This window comes from Macaca fascicularis, chromosome 3, assembly GCF_037993035.2.
Source record: "Macaca fascicularis isolate 582-1 chromosome 3, T2T-MFA8v1.1".
Lineage (NCBI taxonomy): Eukaryota > Metazoa > Chordata > Mammalia > Primates > Cercopithecidae > Macaca > Macaca fascicularis.
Genome location: NC_088377.1, coordinates 34,349,236 through 34,364,752, shown reverse-complemented (window position 1 = coordinate 34,364,752; position 15,517 = coordinate 34,349,236). Strand labels below are relative to the sequence as shown.

The following is a 15,517-nucleotide window of genomic DNA, read 5'->3' as shown; positions in this document are numbered from 1 at the left end:
GCCGTGATAGTGCCCCTGCACTCCAGCCTGGGGGGAAAAAAAAAGACTGAGCCTCGTAAATGGGCGTGGGCTTTACGTGAAGGCTGTTCCTGTTTCCTCGGATTTCACTTCTCTCTGAGGCATGTGATGTGTGCGCTTCACTGTGGTGGAAGAAACAGTCTGGCTGCTTTCCAGGGACTGGGCACCTTATGTCCCCACGGGCAGCATGGAAGGGCCGGTGTCCCCGCCGGCAGTCGGACGTCACGTGTGTGTGTGTGTGTGTGTGCGCGCGCGCATGCACGCTGGTTTGGTTTTGCTGTTCTCGTGGGTCGTGGTGACGCTGAGAATCTTTCCTGCTCTTAGCCCTGAGGTAGGCGGAGGGGGGGCTCCTGAGAGAGGCCTCTGAGCAGGGCATGGGGTGTGGACTGGACCCCGCTCCCAACAGGTGGGACTAGACCTGGCACACAGTGGGACCAGCTCACAGCAGGGCCCGGCACACAGTAGGTGTTTGATAAATGCTGGTTGAGTCCTCTGGTCTCTGTCCCAGGACTCACGAGTCTTAAACTTTAAGAGAAAATGGCCGTTTCTGGCCTCAGCCCACCCGACTGTCCAGGATGCTGCCCTGTGAGGGGCTGCGCTGTGGGGAAAAGCCCCGTCTCATTGGCTGTTGCCGGTGCCACCTGTGGAGTCCACAGGGAGCTGCAGACCCTGAGGTCCTGGCCCTCCCCAGCGAGGCCAAGGGGCTGGCCAGGCTTGGGGCGAGCAGAGGCTCAGCCTGAGGTCCAGACTGGGCGTGGGGCGAGTTCGGAATCGTGGCCAGGGCCGTCCTGAAATACACTCCTGCGTCGTCATCGCCCCTAGAATGCGGCGTCCTGGCGCCTGCTGTCGGGAAGACCGGCCGGGGTTCGCACTGGCGTCTGGACCCCGAGAACACCAGACCCGCCGCGCGGAGGGGGCAGTGGCTTCCCCAACCCTGTGGCCTGTGCGCTTCCTGGGGCACTGCTGCCACCTGCTGGGCGTGGTGGGCATGGCGGGGGCGCCTCCCCACCCTGTGGCCTCCGGAGCCTGGTGGCTGGAAGGGGCCCCCGCTGCATCCTGGGCAGGGATCTGTGGAGCCACACACACTGGACCCAGCCAGCTCCAGCCCCCGTGGGCGAGGTGGCCCGAACTTGTCTGCATCGGTGACACAGACATGCATGCCTTGGAGGCTCCCCGGGGTGCACACAAGGCCGTGAGCGGCAGGCCAGGAAGCACTGCTGGGCTTGCTGCTGCTAAGCCGCCCTGGACACTTCTTGGCATCCACCCTCAGCCACGAAGCGCTGCATCCAGAGAGGTCCTGATGCCAGAGGCAGAGCCATGGGGATGCCCAGCTGTGCCCGGGCAGGGGCTCAGTCAACAGGCGTTCTGAGCAGACCCTGCCTGGGCCTGAGGGACACTGGTGGCCTTGCTCTCCCAGTGAGAAGCAGAAAAAGGGGGTTCCTCCGTGGGAAGGGGGTTCCTCCGTGGGAAGGGGGTTCCCGGCTGCTGCTGTGTGCACGGGGCTGGGAAGTCAGCCTTGTACAGACTTGGGAGGCAGGGAGCTCCAGGCTGTGCAGGGAGCAGGCCTGGTCTGGCACCATCCAAGACAGCCCAGGGCCCCCTCCCCGACGGCGCCAGCTGTCCCCTCCCCGATGCCAGGCATTTTATGGCATCTCAGCAGAGAAAATAGCCCCTGGTCTCTGGTGTTGGGATGGGGCTGTCTGAGCTGGGGAGGGGACGCCGGGGAGCTGGAGGCTTGGGGGTCAGGGCTGAGGGGCGGTGTCTGGAATCTGAGCCGGCTGAGGCTCTGTCTGGCCTGGTGGCTGCTGCAGGTGGCTGTTTAGCCCCACCTGGAACCCACAGCCTCCTCGCCTCCCTGTGGCACAGGTCAGCAGCCCCCTCCCTCAGATGACCCCTCGAGGGGCTCCCAGGCCACGTGGCCCGCAGGACAGGATGCTGTCCCCAAGCCAGTGGTCTCTGAAGTAATGGGGGAGGGGCCATGGACAGGCCCACGGACGCTCCGCAGACGGCCCCGAGGGACCCACGGACGCTCCGCAGACGGCCCCGTCACCCCGGGAGAGGCCCACAGATGCTCGGCAGACGGCCCCGTCACCCCGGGAGAGGCAGCACCCACTGAGGACGCGTTCAACCCCAGCCACAGAGCTGCTGCCGATGGCGGGACCTGCACGTGACCCGAGGCCCGGCAGACGGAGCCCAGGACGCAGACCCTGCAAGCCACGTGCTGTTGGGGTGGGAGAGCCAGGGCCATAGAAAAACCTGCGTCTGAGTCTGCAGAATATGGAGTTCTAGAGCAGGAGAAAGGACGGGCAACGATGGGAACCACGGACAGGGAGCGGAAGTGGGAGCGGGACCGGGGCGATGGGAACGCCCTTCTGAGCGGCTGCGCGTCGGTCACTGACCGCAGCTCAGTGAGGTGAAGCCACGTGCGTTTATTCTCCCACAGCTCTGGCGGTCAGAGCTCCAGGATGATCCCACGGGCTCGAGGCTTGGGGTGGGCAGAGCTGGTTCTGGGCTCGGGGCGGGTCCTCTGGCCTCTCCCCGGTGCTCCTGGGCTCTGGGGCCCCCTCCGGCCTCAGTTTCCATGGCCACGTCCCCTTCCCTCCTGTCCTCATGTCTCTGCCTCCCTCCCCTGTGATCGTCTGCCACAGTGAGGTCTTAACCACACATGGAAGGTGGTGTGTTCAGGTGCTTAGGCTCCCAGGGGGATGCCTGGTCCACTTTTCTGTGGCTGTGTGGTGTGCGTGAGGCCACAGGTGGAGATGAGGGCTTGGGCTGGGCTCCCCTCAGATGAGCTTTCCTGAAAAAAGAGGGGACGGCACTACCTGGACCCAGCGGTCGCGGATGGCTGAGGGAGGAGGGTGGAGGCCAACCTGGTCCTCCTGGGCAGCACGTGGTTGGACCCAGCTCTGCCTCTGCCCATGGTGGCTCTGGCCATGCCCACCCAGGGTGCAGGGGGTCCCTGGGGGCTGGTAAAGGATAGCTGGTTGGATGTCCCACTCATCCAGGCCCTCCTCAGGCTGGCTCGGGCCAGGGTTGCAGCCATCAGCCCTGGTCCACTGTCATATCCCCTCACCAACCATCCATCATCACTGAACCACATCCCCCATGTCCCCGCTCCCCCAGTGTCTTCCCCCATCCATCTCCCCCCGTGTCCCCTCTCCCACCGTGTCCCCTCTCCCACCGTGTCCCCTCTCCCACCGTGTCCCCTCTCCCACCGTGTCCCCTCTCCCACCGTGTCTTCTCCCCTGTCCCCCCTCCCCCCTGTCCTCCCACCCCGTCCCCCCTCCCCTGTCAGTCTCCCTGTCTCCTCCGTGTCCCCTCACCCCATGTCCCCTCTCCCCCCACGTCCTCTCTCCCACCATGTCCCCTCCTCCATGTCCCCTCTCCCCTGTCCGTCTCCCTGTCTCCTCCGTGTCCCCTCTCCCCCATCCATGGTCGCGGTCTGACTCCTGTCCTCTCCCCTACAGGGTACCGCGAGGGCTTTCTCTGGAAGCGTGGCCGGGACAATGGGCAGTTTTTAAGCCGGAAGTTTGTGCTGACGGAACGAGAGGGTGCCCTGAAGTATTTCAACAGAAATGACGTGAGCCAGACACAGGGGTGGGGTGGGGGCCTGTCCCGGGGCAGCATCCTGGCCTCCCACGCTGGGGCCTGTGGTGGCCACGTCCATCCTCAGCTGCCCTCCCTGCTGCCCCCCCGATGGGGACACTTCAGGAGAACCAGCCTGTGATGGGCTGTGAAGCCTCCGTGTGCCGGCCCTCTGTGTCTCTCGGTCCTCTGTGTCTCCTGGTCCTCTGTGTCTCCCGGTCCTCCGTGTGCCGGTCCTCTGTGTCTCCCAGTCCTCTGTGCTTCCCGGTCCTCCGTGTCTCCCGGTCCTCCGTGTCTCCCGGTCCTCCGTGTGCCGGCCCTCTGTGTCTCCCGGTCCTCTGTGTGCCGGTCCTCTGTGTGCCGGTCCTCTGTGTGCCGGTCCTCTGTGTCTCCCAGTCCTCTGTGCTTCCCGGTCCTCCGTGTCTCCCGGTCCTCCGTGTCTCCCGGTCCTCCGTGTGCCGGTCCTCTGTGTCTCCCAGTCCTCTGTGCTTCCCGGTCCTCCGTGTCTCCCGGTCCTCCGTGTCTCCCGGTCCTCCGTGTGCCGGTCCTCTGTGTCTCCTGGTCCTCTGTGTGCCGGTCCTCGTGTCTCCCGGCCCTCTGTGTCTCCCGGTCCTCTGTGTGCCGGTCCTCTGTGTCTCCCGGTCCTCTGTGTCTCCCGGTCCTCTGTGTGCCGGTCCTCTGTGTCTCCCGGTCCTCTGTGTGCCGGTCCTCTGTGTCTCCCGGTCCTCTGTGTGCCGGTCCTCTGTGTCTCCCGGTCCTCTGTGTCTCCCGGTCCTCTGTGTGCCGGTCCTCGTGTCTCCCGGCCCTCTGTGTCTCCCGGTCCTCTGTGTCTCCCGGTCCTCTGTGTCTCCCGGTCCTCTGTGTCTCCCGGTCCTCTGTGTGCCGGTCCTCTGTGTCTCCCGGTCCTCTGTGTCTCCCGGTCCTCTGTGTGCCGGTCCTCTGTGTCTCCCGGTCCTCTGTGTGCCGGTCCTCTGTGTCTCCCGGTCCTCTGTGTCTCCCGGTCCTCTGTGTGCCGGTCCTCGTGTCTCCCGGCCCTCTGTGTCTCCCGGTCCTCTGTGTCTCCCGGTCCTCTGTGTGCCGGTCCTCTGTGTCTCCCGGCCCTCTGTGTCTCCCGGTCCTCTGTGTCTCCCGGTCCTCTGTGTCTCCCGGTCCTCTGTGTGCCGGTCCTCTGTGTCTCCCGGTCCTCTGTGTCTCCCGGTCCTCTGTGTGCCGGTCCTCGTGTCTCCCGGCCCTCTGTGTCTCCCGGTCCTCTGTGTCTCCCGGTCCTCTGTGTCTCCTGGCCCTCGTGTCTCCCGGTCCTCTGTGTCTCCCGGTCCTCTGTGTCTCCCGGTCCTCTGTGTGCCGGTCCTCTGTGTCTCCCGGTCCTCTGTGTCTCCTGGCCCTCGTGTCTCCCGGTCCTCTGTGTCTCCCGGTCCTCTGTGTCTCCCGGTCCTCTGTGTGCCGGTCCTCTGTGTCTCCCGGTCCTCTGTGTCTCCCGGTCCTCTGTGTGCCGGTCCTCTGTGTCTCCCGGTCCTCTGTGTCTCCTGGCCCTCGTGTCTCCCGGTCCTCTGTGTCTCCCGGTCCTCTGTGTCTCCCGGTCCTCTGTGTCTCCCGGTCCTCTGTGTGCCGGTCCTCTGTGTCTCCCGGTCCTCTGTGTCTCCCGGTCCTCTGTGTGCCGGTCCTCTGTGTCTCCCGGTCCTCTGTGTCTCCCGGTCCTCTGTGTGCCGGTCCTCGTGTCTCCCGGCCCTCTGTGTCTCCCGGTCCTCTGTGTCTCCCGGTCCTCTGTGTGCCGGTCCTCTGTGTCTCCCGGTCCTCTGTGTCTCCCGGTCCTCTGTGTGCCGGTCCTCTGTGTCTCCCGGTCCTCTGTGTCTCCTGGCCCTCGTGTCTCCCGGTCCTCTGTGTCTCCCGGTCCTCTGTGTCTCCCGGTCCTCTGTGTCTCCCGGTCCTCTGTGTGCCGGTCCTCTGTGTCTCCCGGTCCTCTGTGTCTCCCGGTCTTCTGTGTGCCGGTCCTCGTGTCTCCCGGCCCTCGTGTCTCCCAGGGTGGGGCAGCTGAGGCTTTCCAGGAGCCTGGGTGGCCGGGCAGGGCCCCCTGAACTCAGGCCCAGCCGTGGGAGGGGGAGAACCTAGTCACTGGGCCCCGCTGGAGCCAGCCAGGATCCCAGAAAGCCCCCAAACTTCCTGGAGGTACCCTGGGGAGACTGGCTCGGGACAGGACACACACATTGGCAAGAATGGCAGGGTCTCCGCAAGGTGGCCCCAGGGCCGTGGGCTGATGGTCGGAAGCACCCGCCCTGAGCTGTGGCACGCTGCTGTCAGGCGCTGCCTGGAGGTGGGCTGGTGGCTGGGGCCTGCCCCTGTGGGAGCTGCCGTGCCGTGTGGGGCCCGGGGCTGCCCCTGGGGAGGGAGGTGCAATGTCTGATGTCAAAAGCCACCCACACAGTGTCATTGAGTCCCCATCACCCCTGGGAGGGAGGTGCCATTACCTTCTGCTTACAGACCAGGAGGCCGAGGCTCAGAGAGGTTAAGTAACTTGCTCAAAGCCACACAGCACAGCAGGTGTGTCGTCAGCACCCACAGGGTCTGCCCTTCCTGCTCCCCCGAGCTTGGATGGCGGCCCCTGTAAGGTGCTCAGACCCCACCCCTTCCCAGGCCAAGGAACCCAAGGCTGTGATGAAGATTGAGCACCTAAACGCCACCTTCCAGCCGGCCAAGATCGGCCACCCCCATGGCCTGCAGGTCACCTACCTGAAGGACAACAGCACGCGCAACATCTTCATCTACCATGAGGATGGGAAGGTGGGCGCTAGCGCGCACTCGGGCCAGGGCAGCACGGGAGGGCGGGCACTCAGGCTGAGTGGCACGAGAGGGCGGGCATTTGGGCTGGGCAGCGTGGGAAGACAGGCACTCAGTGGGTGCTTGGACAGTGTGGGAAGGCAGGCACTCGGGCCGGGCGGCATGAGAAGGCAGGTGCTTGGATGTGTGGGAGGGTGGTGGGCACAGGAGGGTGGGCACCGGGTGGGCAGCAGGGGAAGACATGTGCAGGAAGCAGGCTCCCTCCCGGGGCCGGGCTGCCCAGGAACCGGATCACCGTGCTGTCTCTGGGGCCACCCAGCCTGCCCCCGTCAGTGGGGGCTGCCAGCTCAGGCTAGAGGATCCACCACCCCCACAATGCCCACAGGGGGCCTTTGGGGGAACTGGGGTCCTATGGGGAGGAGAAGGGGACAGCAGCCAGCTCTGGGGCTGGTTTGGGCAGTGTTCCTTTGGCTGCCCTTGGTGTGGCGGTGGGGAGGGCGGGTGCACCCCTCATTTCTGGAGGGCTTGAGGGGAACCCAGATAAAACTCCCACAAAAGCTATCCTTTTGTCTTTGGGGCAGGCTGCAGGGGGCCCAGCGGTGGGTCCAGCCTCTCTGTTGCATTGGTTCTCGTTTCTATTTTTATCACCCGTCTATGTGCACGTGGTCTAAAGCGCTAAATTGTTCCCAAGTCTTGAGAAACAGAAGTTTGAGGCCCCTCCTAACCCCCGTTGGGAATTTGTCCCCGTATCCAAAAATAACCTGCTGGTGTTGCTGCAAATTTACCCATTTTAGGCACCATCTGACAACTTCCCACGAGGAAGTAGAGGTTCCAGCTCTTTCCATGCCCTCCCACGTGCCCGTCCCCGTCCCCTGCCCACTGTGCTCTCCTGGTGTCTGCACCTGGGGTTGTTACGGGGCTGACGTTGGATACCTCGGACGGAGCACGCTTCGATCACTTTTCCCACAGCAAGCGGTTGTGTTCTCTGCCGCAGTTGACGGTGTGCTGCCATAGGCTGTCTGCAGACTTTTCTCTGGAGGCAGTTGGGCACCGGGAGCCCGTGACTCCCATGGCATGGAGATCTCGCTCCTGCAGGCTCATCTCGCCCGGTCCCACATCTTTTTAGTTTACTTGTTCCTTTTGGTAGAAGTGATGTGCTTGGAAGGAAAGTGGCCTGTCACCTGGCACCTTGGAACGTTCTACCTCCTGCTTGGCTTAGACTGTGGCTAGATATAGAATTCTAGGTTGGAGGCCGGGCGCGGTGGCTCAAGCCTGTAATCCCAGCACTTTGGGAGGCCGAGGCGGGTGGATCACAAGGTCAGGAGATCGAGACTATCCTGGCTAACATGGTGAAACCCCGTCTCTACTAAAAATACAAAAAACTAGCCGGGCGTGGTGGCGGGCGCCTGTAGTCTCAGCTACTTGGGAGGCTGAGGCGGGAGAATGGCGTGAACCCGGGAGGCGGAGCTTGCAGTGAGCCGAGATCACGCCACTGCACTCCAGCCTGGGAGACACAGCGAGACTCCGTCTCAAAAAAAAAAAAAAAAAAAAAAGAATTCTAGGTTGGAGTTAATTTTCCTGCTAGTTCTGAAGGCTCTGCACTGATTCCTCCCTCCCAGTACGTTTGTCGTGGGGTTTTGAAATTCTCCGATGCCGTGCGTGTGTTGGCAAGAGTCCCTCGTCTTTTGCTGTGCTGGGTACAGGCCCAGGGTGGCCTTTCGAGTCCAGTTACTGGTTTCCACGAGGTCAGGGATTGCTTTCTTATCTAATAATTTCCTCCCTCCACTTTCCCTGTTCTCATTTTCTGAAACTCCTGTTATGGAGATGTTGGCACTCTTAAGCTGGCTCATTTTGCTTCTGCTGTCTGGGAGATTTCTTCAACTTTGTCTCCAACACTGTATTGAGGGTTTTGTTTCTGCTCTTATGTATTTAATTTTACAGAGAACCTTTGGTTTTTGGAGTATTTCTTTTTCTTTTTTTTTGAGATTGAGTCTCGCTGTGTTGCCCAGGCTGGAGTGCAATGGTGTGATCTCAGCTCACTGCAACCTCTGCCTCTCGGGTTCAAGTGATTTTCCTGCCTCAGCCTCCTGAGTAGCTGGGACTACAGGCACGTGCCACCACGCCCAGGCAATTTTTTTTTTTGAAGCGGAGTTTCACTCTTGTCACCCAGGCTGGAGTGCAATGGTGCAGTCTCGGCTCACTGCAGCCTTTGCCTCCCAGGTTCAAGTGATTCTCCTGCCTCAGCCTCCCGAGCAGCTGGGATTACAGACATGTGCCACCACGCCCAAAAATTTTGTATTTTTTGTAGAGATGGGGGTTTCTCCATGTTGGTCAGGCTGGTCTCAAACTCCTGACCTCAGGTGATCCGCCTGCCTCGGCCTCCCAAAGTGCCGGGATTACAGGTGTGAGCCACCGCGTCCAGTTGCAATCTTTGTATTTTTAGTAGAGACGGGGTTTCATCATGTTGGTCAGGCTGGTGTCCAACTCCTGACCTCAACCTCCCAAAGCGCTGGGATTACAGGGGTGAGCCACCGTGCCTAGCTGAATATTCCTTTTTGAAACGCTGTTTTTGGTTTGATTGTGGTATCTTACTAATACTAATTTTTGAAGCTTGCTTATTCCTGAAAAATGTTTTTGTCTTCTAAGTTGCTGCCGGTCTGATCTGCTGTGTTCCCTGTGAGAAATCTTTCCCAGATATCCTGGAATCTGGGCAGGTCAGATCCTCCGAAGATAAATCCCCCCGCCCAGGCAGAGGCGCTTGGCCCCCAGCGGTGGGAGCTGAGGGAGTTCGGGCTGCAGCCTGCAGGGTCACAGAGCTCCCTGGAGTGCACCAGCCATGTCCCGTCTGCCCAGAGCCCCCGAGAGCCGGCTCCATGTCCTGCTGGGGGACAAGGGGCGAGCTTCCAACCAGTTCTTCTGCTTAGAGCGCCCTCCATTTCCCGGGGGACCTGGAGTGGTGAATTCCCAAGGCCTTTGGGGCAGCGCGGTGTGGACAGGTTCAGCTTCCTCTAGCCGGAGGGAGGGCGGGGCCAAATGGGATGGGGCGGGCCGGAGGAATGGGGTGGGAGGGGGAAGGAGGGGAGGCTGGTTGGGTGGTGTGGGTGTGGCTGGTGGGCGTGGCCTAGGAGGAAGGGCCACAGGAGAAAGCAGGGCAGGAGGCCTATGAGGGGCAGTCTTGGGATGGGTGGGGCTTTGCTGGGTGGGGCCACTGGAAGAGGGCAGGGCAGTCTTGGGGTGGGCGGGGCTTTGTTGGGTGGGGCCACTGGAAGAGGGTGGGGCAATCCCACTGCTGTAGGAGGAGACTGGGGCAATCCCACTGCTGTAGGAGGAGACTGGGGCAATCCCACTGCTGTAGGAGGAGACTGGGGCAATCCCACTGCTGTAGGAGGAGACTGGGGCAATCCCACTGCTGTAGGAGGAGACTGGGGCAATCCCACTGCTGTAGGAGGAGACTGGGGCAATCCCACTGCTGTAGGAGGAGACTGGGGCAATCCCACTGCTGTAGGAGGAGACTGGGGCAATCCCACTGCTGTAGGAGGAGACTGGGGCAATCCCACTGCTGTAGGAGGAGACTGGGGCAATCCCACTGCTGTAGGAGGAGACTGGGGCAATCCCACTGCTGTAGGAGGAGACTGGGGCTGTACCATCCTCCAGCTGGTGCTGGACCAGGTGTCAGCTGGAGAAGCTGTGGCTGGATTGGTCCAGTGCTGGGGGCTTTGCCTGCGGGACGAAACTCAAGGCCAAAGGGGCTGGGGGAGAAGCCTAAGGGGACATGAGAGAAGGGAAGAGGGATGGGGCTCCCTAGTTCTTCCTGGCCAGTAGAGGGTGGAGCCAAGAGTGGAGATGGGCACCTTTCCAGAGGTCAGCAGCTCCAGTCTATAGCCTGGACAGGGGCCCCGGGGCTCAGGGTACAAGGTCATGGGGCCAAGGGTCTGGGCAGACCCCAGGAGGGCCGCTGGGTCTGGGGGCAGGGGACAGCCAGGCTGAGGTCTGGACGGACCCCAAGGGCACCTGACGTGGGGCTGGGTGCCAGGCCTGGGCCATGGGCCCTCTGTTCTAGGCTGCTGGCCCACTCCACGCTCTCCAGAGGACCAGGGCAGCTCCCTGGACAGCAGTTCTGCCCTCTGCCGCAGCACTCTTGGTAGGGGGCACAGCTCCAAGAGTGTTCATAAACAGATGAGCCTCCCTTCCCCCGTCACCCCAAGACTTCCATGAGCTACAAAATAAGGATCTTCATAAAAATAGCACCATCTGAAAGGAAGGCAGGCTGGCCCAGGCCCCAGCAGTGCCAGGGCCACAGGGTGAGCTTGGATGGCAGCCCCTGACCCCGTCCAGCCCTGTGCTGTCCAGCCCAGCCCTTAGCTCAGCCCAGCCCAGCCCTTAGCTCAGCCCAGCCCTTAGCCCAGCCCAGCCCTTAGCCCAGCCCAGCTCTTAGCCCAGCCCAGCTCTTAGCCCAGCCCTTAGCCTAGCCCTTAGCTCAGCCCAGCCCTTAGCTCAGCCCTTAGTTCAGCCCAGCCCTTAGCCCAGCCCAGCCCTTAGCCCAGCCCAGCCCTTAGCTCAGCCCTTAGCTCAGCCCAGCCCTTAGCTCAGCCCAGCCCTTAGCCCAGCCCAGCTTTTAGGCCTTTCAGCCCTTCTCAGGACTTCACTGGGGGAGTCTGTACCCACCCTCCCAGAGGGGCAGCCCCTGGGTAGCAGCGCTGGCCTCAGTGCGGGCATAGAGGCCAGGCCTGCACAGGACTGCTGGGAGCTGAGGTGCCGGGGAGGAGGAAGGGGCTGGGCTCTGGGGGAAATGGCCCCTCTGTGGGGACCCCAGCCCTGCAGCCTCCTGAGCCCAAGCCTGTGCCTGCCTTTGCCCCTAGGAGATTGTGGACTGGTTCAATGCACTCCGAGCTGCCCGCTTCCACTACCTGCAGGTGGCATTCCCGGGGGCCAGCGACGCAGATGTGAGTTGAGTGGTGGCCCTTCGCTCAGCTCTAGGGCAGACAGCGGTGGGGGGGTGGGGGGGTGGAGGGAGCCCTCCTGCCCTCCTGCCCTCCTGCCCTCCTGCCCTGACTCTGGGATGACATTGAGCCCTAGGGTGGGCCTGGGACTGGCCAAGGGCTCACCCTGAAGTACCTGCAGTTCTCCTGCCTCACTCTAGAACTTAAGCTCAGCCAAAGGGGAAAGGGGGAGGGAAAGGGGTGGCAAGCAGAGGCAGAGACGTGGACCCTGCAGAGGCTGTGCCAGGCCTGGACCCTGCCCTGGTGGCCCGGGGTGAGGGGAGCACGGAGGGGCACAGCCAGGGAGGGTCTTGGCCTGAGCTGGGCTTCTGAGGCCCCCCGCCCGGTGTGTCCTGCCCCAGCTGGTGCCGAAGCTCTCCAGGAACTACCTGAAGGAAGGCTACATGGAAAAGACGGGGCCCAAGGTGCGTGTGCCGCCCGTGCAGCCTGGGGTGGCCTGGGGTGTGTCATGGTGGGTCTCGGGCTGAAGTGCAGTGACCTTCCCAGCTGCTGCCTCAGTGTTTTAAACTGGTCAGTGTCTGGTGGGTCCTCACGGCCCCTATCTGTGCCTGGTCAGGGTCCCCGCAGACCCGGGCCACTGTCCTAGGCTTTAGTTAGACCCTCCCTGCCTGCTCAGTCCGACCAGCTTCCTCACCCACAGGATTGTGTACCCGCGCGGCCAGGGGCCCACGTCTTGCCACTCCCTGAGGCATGATGTGGGAGGGAGAGGGAAATCCCGGGAGTCTTGGTGGTCCCGGAGCAGAAGTGCAAGTGTGAGGGCTCATAAGTGAGGCCTGAACCCCCATCTGGGGCCCTGGGAGGGCTGGGGGACCTGGAGGAGCAAGAGGGAGGTGCCGTGCGGAGGCTGGAGGGTTGGCGTGTGCAGGGGCCTCGTGTGGCGTGGCCAGTGGCAGGCGTGAGTGGAGGTGACTGACCCGGGCTGGGAGGACGGGCGTGTGCAGAGGCCTCGTGTGGCATGGCCAGTGGCAGATGTGAATGAGTGGAGGTGACTGACCCGGGCTGGCCTGGACCCTGCCCTCCGGGGTGTGCTGCTGCCGGCTGGATGCAGGCCTGCCTCGGCTGACCTGCCAGTCACAGGCCCTCTCTGACCCACAGCAAACAGAAGGCTTCCGGAAGCGCTGGTTCACCATGGACGACCGCAGGCTCATGTACTTTAAAGATCCCCTGGTAAGGGAGAGCTGTGGCCCGGCCCGGCCAGCACAGGGGGGCAGCTCACTGGCTGGGGCTACTGGATGTGTGACCAGGAGGGTGGGTGGCCTCCCCAGTCCTGGCCTGTGGCCTCCCCTGGCTCTGAGTGAAGCCGGAAGGGAGATGGCCCCGCCTCCAGTGTGGTCTCCACCCACAGGACGCCTTCGCCCGAGGGGAAGTTTTCATTGGCAGCAAGGAGAGTGGCTACACGGTGCTGCACGGGTTCCCGCCGTCCACCCAGGGCCACCACTGGCCGCACGGCATCACCATTGTCACGCCCGACCGCAAGTTTCTGTTTGCCTGCGAGACGGAGTCCGACCAGAGGGAGTGGGTGGCGGCCTTCCAGAAGGCGGTGGACAGGCCCATGCTGCCCCAGGAGTACGCAGGTGAGGGGGGCGGGCGGCCAGCAGCCTGGATGGGCTCCCAGTTCCCTGCGGCCGTGACAGCACGGACCCTGTTCCATTGCAGTGGAGGCACACTTCAAGCATAAACCCTAGCGAGTGCCGTCAGAGGCCCACGGACACTGGACTCACTGTGGCTGACGGAGGGGACCTGTGGATGGGGGGCTGCAGCGTCCTGATGCCACCTGGCCCCACCTGCTCCTCAGGGCAGCCCGGGCGCTGCCAGGTAGGCCCTGAGCCTCTAGGGCCTTGTGCTTCTCTGGAACCTCAAGGCAGGCAGCCCTGGCCCTGACCTCTGACCCCGTCACGCTGCTGCTGACCACACCCAGTCAACCTGCCCCTCCCTGACCCAGGGCCCCCCTTTCCTCCGGGGCCCAGTCTGGCTCCCGAGCTCAGACACGGCCCCCAGGAGCCGCCCACCATGGCTGAGGGAACTTTCAGGCCTCAGCGCAGAGCCCTGTTTGGGGCTGGCATGGTTGGCAGCTGCCGGCCGCTGGGGACTGGGCCCTGCTCGCATGCCGCCCCGCCCTCTCCCCACCTCCACAAGTATTTATTGAGCGCCTGTTGTGTGTCACGGGGCCGTGGGGGCTGTAGGGGTGTTTGGGTGGATTATCCGCACAGGTCCTCCCTGGGCGGGAGTCGCCCCAGCCCGTGCTCCTGGTTCCCTGGCTAGAGGGGTCACCAGGCTGCTGTCCCACCACATGTGGCCTCTGTGTGCCCAGCACGGTGCTCGCTGATAGTGGTGGTGGAACCCTTGGGGATAATGGCCTGGGCCGCGGTGAGGCCACCAGAGGCAGACGTGGCCCTGGGGGGGCCCGGGCACTGTTGCACTTGCTGCTGGTGGCCCAGCCGTGTATTTATTTCTCACCTATCTCCTTCCTGTCAAGGCAGGCCAGGCTCCAGGGCTCCCCTTGTATGGGGCGTGCCAGGTGGGGGGGGGGGCGTCTGCAGGTCACCTGGGGGGCCCAGCCCTCTCCCAGCCTTGCCTGGCTGAGCTGTGTTCCAGGGGAGCCCTGGACAAGCCCTCATGGGGGGAGGGGGTTCCCGAGGCCGGGCATCCACTGCCCTGTGTCACATCCTGGAATAAAGTGCGGCTCTGGCATGGTTCCAGCTGTGTGTCTGAGGATGGAGTGGGGGGGGGGGTTGGGCTGGGAACACATGGCCCTGCTCCCCTGGCTTCAGGAGAATCTTTGTCTGCTCCCAGGGACCTGACAGGGCCTTTGCTCCCTGAGGTTTGGAGGGAGGACGCGGTGTCTGAGCTGGTCACAGCGCCATGTTCCTTGTGCACGGAAGCTGGCCCCCACCCGAGGTGCTCCCCAGCACCTCTTCCCTAGCTGCCTCCATCTGAGGCCTGCCAGGCAGTTCCTGGGCAGAGCCCACAGCCTGAAAGACAAGCCCAGCTCAGCATGAAGGAGAGTGTGGGGGATGCATCCCGGGTAGGGGGGGGTCCCCTGTGCCTGCGCCTGCACCTGCCAGCGCTCCCATGCTGGGCCCCTCAACCCTCACACAGAACATGCTGAATCCCACTTCTCCAATGAGGAGCTGGGGCCCCAGGGCAGGGTGGAGGGGTCCCCAAGGGAGCTGTGCTGGTGAGGATGTGGGTGAGATACCCCCACCTGGAGCTGAGACCCCAGGCAAGTGCCCCGCAGCCTCACCAGGCGCCATGGTCCAAACCCCAGCAATGAGAGGACTGGGCCTGGGTCAGGGAGAGCCCTGGGCTGCGCTGGACACACCCCCGGGGGCAACCAGCAGTGCCCACAGCCTCCCCACAGAGTGGAAGTGTGGGCACGTGCTGTGTGAGTGCACGTCCCCATGTGTCCACGTGTGCGCTGAGGACGCTGATGACCGTCACGTTTTAAAGACCACAGAGCAACTTTTTAATGGGGGAAAGCATTTTTCAAACCAGGCAAGACGCACAGGCACAGAAGGTGGTTGCAGCAGGGGTCGCTCGCTGTCCAGCCCTCCCTGTGTGGACACAGCTGTGGGGAAGGGCCTCCCCTCGCGCGCAGCATTCCCAGCAGGCATACGGATGGACCGTGACTCCACCGCGAAGTCCTGAGGCAAGGAGAGGCGGACGCCGCGGTGCAGGCTCAGCACAGGCCACAGGGGGGCCGCCTGCAGGGCTCTGGCCAGCTGTTCCTGCCGTCTCACGGTAAGCCGGAGTGACGCTGCACACATAATCCTGTCACTCCGGATCACACTCGCTATTCACAGCAAGTGCCACACGGCAGGGACAGGTGCCCTGTCAGCACCTAGGGCAGGGTACGGGCTCTCTGCACGGCTGCCTCCCCGGCAGCCCAAGGGCTTTGCTCTTTGAGGCTGCGACACCCAGACCTGGTGGATTTGGTTTTTATGAATTTCAATGAAATTACACAACTTTACTTCTAAAATCACAGCCGAGTGAATGTGAGACTTCCCGATAGCCCTCTGCTCCGTCCACGCACGGGCAGTCTGGCCAGGGCACGCCGCCTCTGGGGGCTCCCAGGCACAGCCCTGAGAGCAGAGGCCCCCACACCCACGGGTGGGCTCCCGAGAAAGGACCAGCGTCGCACA

At 63.2% G+C, this 15,517-nt stretch overlaps 1 protein-coding gene across 8 annotated transcripts in view; it reads left to right on the top strand.

The window, feature by feature from the left end:
* ADAP1 (ArfGAP with dual PH domains 1) overlaps positions 1–14,071 on the top strand; it is a 61,000-nt gene extending 46,929 nt beyond the window's left edge. For 3 of the 8 annotated variants that reach the window (XM_074034226.1, XM_074034227.1, XM_005548971.5), the window contains 7 exons: positions 3,486–3,598; positions 6,232–6,378; positions 11,235–11,318; positions 11,717–11,779; positions 12,471–12,542; positions 12,721–12,949; positions 13,032–14,071. In XM_074034226.1, the coding sequence (XP_073890327.1) occupies positions 6,253–6,378; positions 11,235–11,318; positions 11,717–11,779; positions 12,471–12,542; positions 12,721–12,949; positions 13,032–13,060 (603 nt within the window). In that variant the 5' untranslated portion in view covers positions 3,486–3,598; positions 6,232–6,252 and the 3' untranslated portion in view covers positions 13,061–14,071. Of the gene's footprint in view, positions 1–3,485; positions 3,599–6,231; positions 6,379–9,021; positions 9,847–10,580; positions 10,677–11,234; positions 11,319–11,716; positions 11,780–12,470; positions 12,543–12,720; positions 12,950–13,031 lie in introns of those variants that run through there. The other 5 variants (XM_074034224.1, XM_065541509.2, XM_065541510.2 and 2 more) reach the window with 4 other exon arrangements.
* The last annotated feature ends 1,446 nt before the right edge of the window (positions 14,072–15,517 follow it).